This window comes from Marmota marmota, unplaced genomic scaffold, assembly GCF_001458135.2.
Source record: "Marmota marmota marmota unplaced genomic scaffold, marMar, whole genome shotgun sequence".
Taxonomy (NCBI): Eukaryota; Metazoa; Chordata; class Mammalia; order Rodentia; family Sciuridae; genus Marmota; species Marmota marmota.
This window is the reverse complement of record NW_026000019.1, coordinates 10,714,776-10,724,731: the sequence shown is the minus strand read 5'-3', so window position 1 is coordinate 10,724,731 and position 9,956 is coordinate 10,714,776. Positions and strand designations below refer to the sequence as shown.

Genomic DNA, 9,956 nt, shown 5'->3' with positions numbered 1-9,956 from the left:
CCTTTTTTGGTACTGGGATTGAACCCAGGGGTGCTTGACCACTGAGCCATATCTCCAGCCCTTTTTTATATTCTGTTTAGAAACCAGGTCTCACTGACTTGCTAAGGCTGGCTTTGAACTCGTGATCCTCCTACCTCAGCCTCCTGAGCTACTGGGATTATACGTGTGCCCAGCTCTTTTTTAGTATATTTTAGTTTGAAACAGGATCTCACTAAGTTGACAGAATCCTCCTGCTTCGGCCTCCTGAGTAGGTGGGATTATAGGTATATTCCCCTATGCCCTTCCTAGATCCACTGTTTTAAGTGCTGTCAGAGAGGTCCAATACAATGATTACTTAATAGATGAGCATTGTATTTCACTACTGTGAATAGTGAATTATCAGTTTTAGTAAAGCAGTGGTGGATGGTGGAGTGGGAACAGGGTTGTGTAGAAACCAAATAGTAATCAATTCAGGGTGGATAGGAGTTAGCAAAGCAGATATGAAAAATGGACTCCTTTGAAGGAATTTGTTTGAGAGGAGGAACTATTAGAAAGTTGCTGGGAAGGATTCTAGGGTCAAAGGAGGGTGTTTTGTTGTTTTTTGTTTTTTGTTTTTTGCTATCATATTTGTTTTTTTATAGAAAATCTCGATAGGTTTAGGCCACCAGACAGATGCATGAGAAGTTGGAAATAGATGAAAGAATAGAGGAGTGGGTGGGAGTGATAAGCAGGAGAGAGAAAAACAAGGTATAGCAGGCATGTGCAGGCAGGTGAGTTAGCTCTGACCAGGAGAAAGATCCCTCACTCTCTGAAGAATAGAAAAGGAAGGAAGAAAGAATGTAATGTATGTAAGGCCTGTGATACCATGAGCTCTGTTTTGTATACAAAGAATTAGGCTAGAACTTTAAAATGTCAGATAAGAAATACCTTAGCTTTTATTTAAGTGACGTTTATAACCAACTAGTCTTCAATGGATTTTGTGTTTTTGAGAGAAGTAAATATATGACTTTGTGGAATTTCTTGCTTTATTTTGGTACAGTTTAAGTGCTTCTGTTCCTCTTAAATGCACATCCTAGAATGTTGTAATATTTGAGAATCCAAAAGATGATTTATAATAAATGATATTAGTTATCCTATCAAAGATTACCATATAATTTTCATATAGTCTCAGGTCTTAGCAGTATATGTTAATAAATATACACAGACTTTACTGCTAAAACACTTCTTTCTTTTTTTTTTTAATTTTTATTATTAGTTGTTCAAAACATTACACAGTTCTTGACATATCATATTTCATACATTTGATTCAAGTAGGTTATGAACTCCCATTTTTACCCGTATACAGATTGCAGAATCACATCGGTTACACATCCACTTTTTTACATACTGCCATACTAGTGTCTGTTGTGTTCTGTTGCCTATCCTATCCTCTACTATCCCCCCTCCCCTCCCCTCCCCCCCCATCTTCTCTCTCTACCCCATCTACTGTAATTCATTTCTCCCCCTTGTTTTTTTTCCCTTTCCCCTCACTTCCTCTTATATGTAATTTTGTATAACAATGAGGGTCTCCTTCCATTTCCATGCAATTTCCCTTCCTTTCTCTTCCCTCCCACCTCTCCTCCCTGTTTAATGTTAATCTTCTTCTCATGCTCTTCCTCCCTGCTCTGTTCTTAGTTGTTCTCCTTATATCAAAGAAGACATTTGGCATTTGTTTTTTAGGGATTGGCTAGCTTCACTTAGCATAATCTGCTCTAGTGCCATCCATTTCCCTGCAAATGCCATGATTTTGTCATTTTTTTAGTGCAGAGTAATACTCCATTGTGTATAAATGGCACATTTTTTTTTAATCCATTCATCTATTGAAGGGCATCTAGGTTGGTTCCACAGTCTAGCTATTGTGAATTGTGCTGCTATAAACATTGATGTAGCAGTATCCCTATAGTACTCTCTTTTAAGGTCTTTAGGGAATAGTCCAAGAAGGGGAATAGCTGGGTCAAATGGTAGTTCCATTCCCAGCTTTCCAAGGAATCTCCATACTGCTTTCCAAATTTCTACTAAGTTTTGCTTATGTTTTTCTTTCAGTTATTACAAGAACTGTGTACAGTGTTTAATGTAGATTTACCATGCCGTGTGAAGTCTTCCCAGTTGGGAATTATCAGCAATAAACAGACGCATACCAGCGCCATAGTGAAGCCACAGTCTAGCTCCTGTTCCTATATCTGCCAGCACTGCCTCGTCCACCTTGGAGACATTGGTGAGCCTTTGGTGTAAAGAAATTCATAATATATTCATTCCTTTCTTTTTTTGGAGTAGTCATAGGAAAAAACTTTTCCTTTAGGCCGTAAGTATGTGCATGTAATTTAGATTATCATAAGAGAAAATTATGAAATGTATTTTTAGGAACTTAGAATTTCTCAAGGTTTTGGGATTGTCAGATAATCTTGAAAATAATTTTTATATTAAGATTTAAATTTTATTTACACTTTATGCAGGTGTAGAAAAATAATAAGCAGCAAAAATGTAATCAGAACAAAATTTTTCAAAGTGATACCATATTTTCTAAATTGAAAGTCTGTACTCTTTTGGAATAAATAGTTTGTAAGTTATTTCTTCTAGAGCTAAATTCCCTATTTTCCTTCTTACTAGTGCGTTAAAAGCTCATTTTTAACTTTGCTTCCTTTTAAAAGATAAATGTGTATTTCCATTACATGTATTTTATCTGAGAGTATTATATTACTTACTTATTCTTGTTATTCCTTTAAGGTGACCTAAAAAGGTTATAAAACAAATTAACTATAGGATTATGTTTTGCTTGTTGTCCTCAAAATAACAAGAAATGGAAAACTTTTTTTTTTGTTTGTTTGTTTGTTTAAAGATATTAGGTTTCTTAAATCAGTGACTCCATGAGAGGAGTTACATCAAAATAAGCAGTTGAGTTCTTCAAGGAGATTCAGGGATAGTATGTTTGAGTTGTTTTTGCTTTTGATGTATTCTTTGCACACACGTACTTAATATTGCAGTAGATTATAAGGCATTTTTCAAAAATCACTTTATAAGATATTGAAGAACTGCATAACTCTCAGATCATATTGTATAGTGGTTTTTTTTTTTTGTTTGTTTTGTTTTGTTTTTAAGTGCCATATAAGTCACCCCTTCTTGTGGGCCGGCTCCAGGTCACCAGCATAGTCCATAGTGGGAGCTGGTGATGCATGACACTGGAGGACCTGAAAATGGGGGCTAGGTAAGCTTTAAAATTGGTTACATGCTGACTGTCCCAAATAGGGAAAGCGGATGGACACTTCACACATAATCCTATAGTTCATTTGTTTTTCTGTCTGTAGTGATCTTAAAATTAATTCTAATGTCTTTATTATCTTCAGATAATTTAAAATGCTAACTGCTTGGAAATGCCCTCCTGGTGGTGTGTGTGTGTGTGTGTGTGTGTGTGTGTGTGTGTGTGTGTGTGTTTAACTAAATTCTCTTTCTCTTATTCTTAGCTCGATATAGAAACCAGACCAGCCAGGCAGAGTCCTACTATAGGCATGCAGCTCAGCTTGTCCCCTCCAACGGTGAGTGGGTCTGTCAACTGGAGGTTGGCCGTGACACTTTGTTCTTTATAGCACTATAACGGATAACTAAAGGCTCATCTTTCAAGTTTTATAAAAGCAATAGATGTTGAGTTTGGATATTGAGTTTTGTAATTGCCCTTTAAAGTGTACATTCCATATAAGTGAGATAAAAAAGTTTCAAATAAGATTACTTTTGTTAGTAAAATAACAGAATTAATTAATGTAATCTAATATTGTTTCTATATCTGTAGCTTCCTCAATTGCTTGTGGAATAGTTATCTCTTTAATACTACCATTTCTCCCTTTGGAAATGATCAGTTATCTAAAAGCTAGTACTTTAGTCTTTTGGTGGTCCCAAAATAGTCATTAGCAGTGATTCTGTATTTATTTAATGGATTTATTTTTATGTGATGCTGAGGATGCTAGTGCTTCACACATACTGGGCAAGTGCTCTACTACTGACCTGTAACTCTAGCCCTAGCAGTGATTCTTGAATTAAAGAAATTGAATCATATACTTAATGATTTAAATCATTGGTGTTAAGCCATGATGAAATTCCTTTTAATTCTAGAAGAATCTAAAGTAGGGTTGGTAGTCTGGCCATACCATTCATTTCGTATTGTCTTTGGCTGTCTGAGTGATTGTGATAGAGACCCTTTGGCCTGCAGAGCAAAAAAATACTTACTAGCTAGCCCTTTGTGAACCCTTATTTGAAATGCTTATCATGGATTGGGGTTGTGGCTTAGCGTAGCGCACTTGCCTAGCATACTTGAGGCATTGGGTTCGATTCTCCGCACCACATACAAATAAGTGAAAATAAAAGTCCATCAACAATTAAAAAATATTTTAAAAAAAGAAAAATGCTTTTCGTGCTCTCCACCCTAAATATATGACTTTTAAACCTATACATGATAGTACATATCATTGTTAAAGTATGCTGTTTCACATTATGTTCATTTGTAATTAGTCATGAGATTTGTCTTATAGAATACTTGCCATTATTAATTTAAGGATTTAAAAACTGAACATTTGTATTCTGATAGCAAGACTGTGGTTCTTGGGTTATTTTAGAATCTGAACTTTTCTCCTTTAGGTCAGCCTTACAATCAGTTGGCTATCTTAGCTTCTTCCAAAGGAGACCATCTGACCACAATTTTCTACTACTGCAGAAGCATTGCTGTGAAGTTCCCTTTCCCAGCTGCCTCCACGAATCTACAAAAAGCACTTTCTAAAGCACTGGAAAGGTAGGGTTGAAACCCCCCGCCCCATAAGAGGACTTTGTGTAACCTGGATTAATTCCTCATATTTTGGCGTACAGGAAATAATAGTCAGTGACCTGTGCTTCTCTTCGTTCATTCCTAAACCTATAGATGCTTCATAATAGTTATGTGTACAGTCACTGAGTTTTACCCAGTGTCTGATTTGTTCCCAGCCAAATACTTATCTGAAGTTGAAAAGTTAATTAAATGTGCAACTCTTGCCTCGTGTATCAGGTGCTCAAATAACTTGTTCTTGCAAGCCCAACCTCTTTTAGGTGGTTTTATTATATTTTACTCTTAAGATTCACAAAAGTTTTTCTTTCTTTTCAGCCGGGATGAGGTGAAAACCAAATGGGGTGTTTCTGACTTCATTAAGGCTTTTATTAAATTCCATGGTCATGTATACCTGAGTAAGAGCTTGGAGAAGCTGAGCCCTCTTCGAGAGAAATTGGAACAACAGTTTAAGGTTAGATTTCAAAAATAGAGAAATTTTTTTGTCTAAATCAGAAAGGCTAACATTTGGAGAAAACTGACTCCTGGTTCTATGACAAAACTTAACCAAGGTATTGGTAAAAATTAAATTGGAAGAATATGAAATTCTTGCATATACATTTCGTCATTTAAACTAAAGTATAATATCAAAAGAAATACAGTAGCAATGTTTTAATTGAGTAGTGCCATTTGGCAAAAAGTGTTAACTCTTCAGTCTTGTTTGGAAAGTATTACTTTAGTTGGTTTTGCATTCTTAGATATGATTCTAATGCCTATTTTATAGACATTGCCATTCTACAAACCATTCTCATTGTTCTTAATGTGCTTCAATCTGTCAGGTGTATTGGTAGTTTGAAGGAAAGTAATGAGAACTTCACCAACAAAAATACTTATTTTACTAATTATATAAGGAAATAAAATTAAATAACCTTTGTTCTATTTATATAAGAAAATGACCTTTTTTTTTTACTATATTGAGAAATTATTTGTTTAAATGTAGTATAATACATAAAATAAGGCTAGTCAAATTTAAGTATTAACTTTTATTTTTAATTAATATATGCAACAAATGTTTGTTATGTATCAGTCACTGTTTTAGGCACTGGGATCAAGAGCACAAAAGACAAATCTCAACATTTTATATTTCTTGATTATTTCTTTCTATCTATACACTTGGGGAATTGTCTATAACTACCTGACAGTTCCTATAATTTATGTGGATACTTCACACATAATCCTATAGTTCATTTGTTTTAAAGTTTTTCTGTCTTTAGTGATCTTAAAATTAATTTTAATGTGTTTATTATCTTTAGAATTTAAAACGCTAATTGCTTAGAAATGCCTTCCTGGTGGTGGCCGTGGCGGTGGTGGTGGTGGTTTATGAAAGTCTCCCATTCTAACATGTTTTCGAACATGGACAGTTAAAGACGTGGATTATCCAGATATAGTCATTTGAAGTAGTTTTAAAGATTATAATTTTTTTTGTTGGTACTTGATATGTATAACAGATTCTAATAGAAATTGTTTTAAAATAAACTTTTGGGATACCCTCCTTTCTCTGTTTCTCCTAATGGCCTATTTAATCTTAGCTCATGATATATCATTTGTTGGGTTGGATATGTGAAAGGAACAACGTAACTTTGATGATGCTCTGGGCTATTTAGCCTGGAAAAGATCAAAAAATCTAACTAGATTTTTAATAAGTATTCGTATATATGAAGGATTATTTAAAGAGAACATATCTTTGTCTTTCTTGAAGTCAAAACTAAAATTTTTAAGTTGAGAGCTATAGGTAACTGAGGGAGAGTGCGGATTCTCCTTTTTTGGAGATTTTAGGTATCAGATTGACAGTCATCTTTCTTGCATGATTTAGATAAAATTCAAATTAAAGGGCAAGTCATTGGGCTAGATGACATCTTGAGATTGCTTCTAGCTCTGATTCTATGAGAGCTGCATTAATGTGATCTTCACTGTGTAGTTTTTCTAGTTTGAACCCAGTCAGTTTTGCATTTAGTAGAACCTCAAATGCTAATATTTTCTCAATATATATATTTCTGTAGGTAAGAATGTAGATGGCCATTTGCTAAAATATACTTTGAAGTATCATCACCAACACATGTGATTAGCAGGTCTATTTGAAACCTTACCCATTATGTTAGCTTTTTATTACTGTGGCAAAACACCTGAGATAATCAACTGAAAAAGAGGAAAGTTTGGAACTTTTAGTCCAATAGTTGGTTGGTTCATTGATTTGGGGCCTGTGGCAAAGCAGTCAGTACACATCGTAGTGGGAGCATGAGAGGAAGCTGCTCACCTTATGGCTCTTGGGAAACAAAGAGGTAAAGAGGCTGGAGTCCCAGTGTCCCCTTAGGGTCACACCCCTAGAGATTTGACTTGCTTCCACTAGGACCCACCTCCCAGATTTTCTTCCACCTACCAATAAATAGCACCACAGGCTGGGGACCAAGCCTTCAGCACATGGGCTTTTGGGGGACATCCAAGTTCCAAACTACAAGATCCAACTTTAAAATAACAGAATAATCTTGTTAGAATCAAATTTTAGCATAGTGGATTAAATTTCTAAAAGTGTTTCTAAAACATGTAGATAATTAATATCATCCTCATATAAACTTCAGGGTACTGAACTCACAGTGTCATCTGTGTAAACGGTTTGCTTATTTAGAAGATTGGATCTAGAGGTTGAAGGAGAACTTTTCTGTAAAAATTCTGGAGAACAGGGGTAGAATTTTAGAAAATTTTTGGGAAAGAAAGAGAAATGCTTTGTGGCCTTTAGAGAAGGGATGAGCATTGTAGGTAAAGACAATGGGATGGCAGATTGCAAGGGGGCTGAAAGTTGTGATAGAAAAAATAGAATGGATTGTGTTTTTCTACAGTAATAATGTGAAAGACTTTGCTTAGAATTGCAGAGATTACTCTGGGTATTTCAGATTCTTAAACTATGTAGAAACAAAAACTCAGAATAGTCAAAGGCAACTGTGAATCTGGGTATATTCTTTTATTGCTGCTGATATAGCTGTAAGTAAAGGTTGTTATTTCTAACCATAAGACTAAAGATGCAAATCTCTGCTCTCTCCAAAACCTTTCCCTGGGGAGGGAAGGAAGCTGACTGTAGCTAAGGTAGGGTGAAACCAGTGTAATGCTTCTGGTAGCTATCAACTTTGTTAAGAACTTCTCTTTGAAAAGTATTTTACTGGGGGATAGTCTAAAACTATTGAGATATTAAAGTAGAAGGGTAATTAAGTTGAGGCTGCCAGCTGAGAGTAATCGGTGACAACTTCTTTGTAATGCTGTTGATCAGATCAAATAAATTCCTTTATGTGCTTTCTAATTATTGGTATTTTAATATATTTGTATCTTTTATAAAACAATATCTAATGAATTAAACTGTGTAAAGTTATGGATAGATCCCTGTCCAAAACTTTTTTCTCAAGTCATATTTACAAATGTCTAGTTTCTTAGGATAAAAAGATTGTTTGACAAACAACTCAGTAGTTTCTGGATTAATTCATTTGAGAATTATTCGGATTGGGAAATGTTAGACCCAATTAAAATACTGGGATGAAAAGTGAAACAATTTACTCATCTGTAATTCTATTACCCATGTGGTCTTAAGTGCAGACTACCAGTCTTTAATTCTTTAATTCTGCTCTTAATAATATACCAGTATTTTTTGTCTTTTTTTACAGAGACTGCTATTCCAAAAAGCTTTCAACTCTCAGCAGTTAGTTCATGTCACTGTCATTAACCTATTTCAACTTCATCACCTTCGTGACTTTAGTAATGAAACGGAGCAGCATAGTTACAGCCAAGATGAACAGCTATGTTGGACACAATTGCTGGCCCTCTTTAGTGAGTATTACATCATTCAACTTTGACAGGCATCATCTTGGAAAAGCAAAATCTTCAGCATTTTCATTAGTGTAGCAAAACAGAATGATGTACAAAAATGTGTTCCGTTTTTGTTAATATTAAATCAGGAGCCCCAGACCCCAAGTTCTTTCCTTTTTACTTGATGATATCCCCTCACCAACTTTACAACATTTTAACATGGAAAAAAAAAAATGCCCTTTTAGGAAGAAACTTGAAAAGCCTTGCATATTCAGTAGAATATAGGAGGAGACTCATAATGACATTTTAATTTAGATTGGTATACAGTTTCAAATATCTTATGCTTTGTGAATACATTTTTTTCTTTAAGTGTCTTTTCTTGGCATCCTGTGCAAGTGTCCTCTGCAGAATGAGTCTCAGGAGGAGTCCTACAATGCCTATCCCCTTCCTGCTGTCAAGGTCTCCATGGACTGGCTAAGACTCAGACCCAGAGTCTTTCAGGAGGCAGTGGTAGATGAAAGACAGTAGTAAGTGTTTTGTAATTTCATCATAGCTTGTATGCTTTGTTTGTTTGATATTCATAGATATGTGAAAACTGCCTTCTGAAACACAACAATTCAAACAACACAACATTCAAACAATGGAAGACTTTGTATTTTCTGCCTACACTCTGGAAATTGAACTAAAAACCTCTTTGTATGCTTCCCATTTATTTGTTTGAATTCTTCATGTGAGGCACAGTCTTAAGAATTTGTGCTTCTCTCTGCCCTTCCCTGTTCCCAGTTACCATCCTGAGGAAAAGATAATTTTCACATTTCAAGATGAACTTGACATACAATCAGTTTGTTTCTTATCAAATACCTTGTGCCTCAGTTTTTTGTTCAGGAAAAGGGATTGTAAAGGGATTCTTAATTCTTTCATTATTTTCTGTATGTTAAAACTATTTGATGTTGCTTTATAATAACACCCAATTTGAATTGTATTTATTTTAAGCACAGAAGAAGATTGAAAGCTATTTTTACTCTTACCATTTTCTCTGTGATCTGTATTCAAAGTAATTCTGACAGAACTGTTGACTTCACAGTGACAAATGAAAACTTTCAATTTACCTTTGAGTATTAGAGGTAAATACCTTCAAGAAGGCTTTGCAGTGAGTAGGAAGTTCCTTCCCTGTGTGTTTTGGTGCTAAATTTAAGGAAAATCTCTGAAATTGCTATCTGTGGCCCATCACATTGACGAAGATCACAACTTAAGAAAAGGCCTCATTCGAGACCCTGTGATCCCTCTACTTCATAATTCTCTTTCCTTT

The 9,956-nt window shown here is 35.0% G+C and overlaps 1 protein-coding gene across 10 annotated transcripts in view; it reads left to right on the top strand.

Moving 5' to 3' along the window:
- The window catches only part of Smg7 (SMG7 nonsense mediated mRNA decay factor), an 82,280-nt gene that overhangs the window by 53,180 nt on the left and 19,144 nt on the right, over positions 1-9,956 (top strand). For all 10 annotated transcript variants that reach the window (XM_015491714.2, XM_015491711.2, XM_048809858.1 and 7 more), the window contains 6 exons: positions 2,062-2,233; positions 3,477-3,548; positions 4,642-4,792; positions 5,138-5,273; positions 8,506-8,668; positions 9,018-9,174. In XM_015491714.2, the coding sequence (XP_015347200.1) occupies positions 2,062-2,233; positions 3,477-3,548; positions 4,642-4,792; positions 5,138-5,273; positions 8,506-8,668; positions 9,018-9,174 (851 nt within the window). The remainder of the gene's footprint in view (positions 1-2,061; positions 2,234-3,476; positions 3,549-4,641; positions 4,793-5,137; positions 5,274-8,505; positions 8,669-9,017; positions 9,175-9,956) is intronic.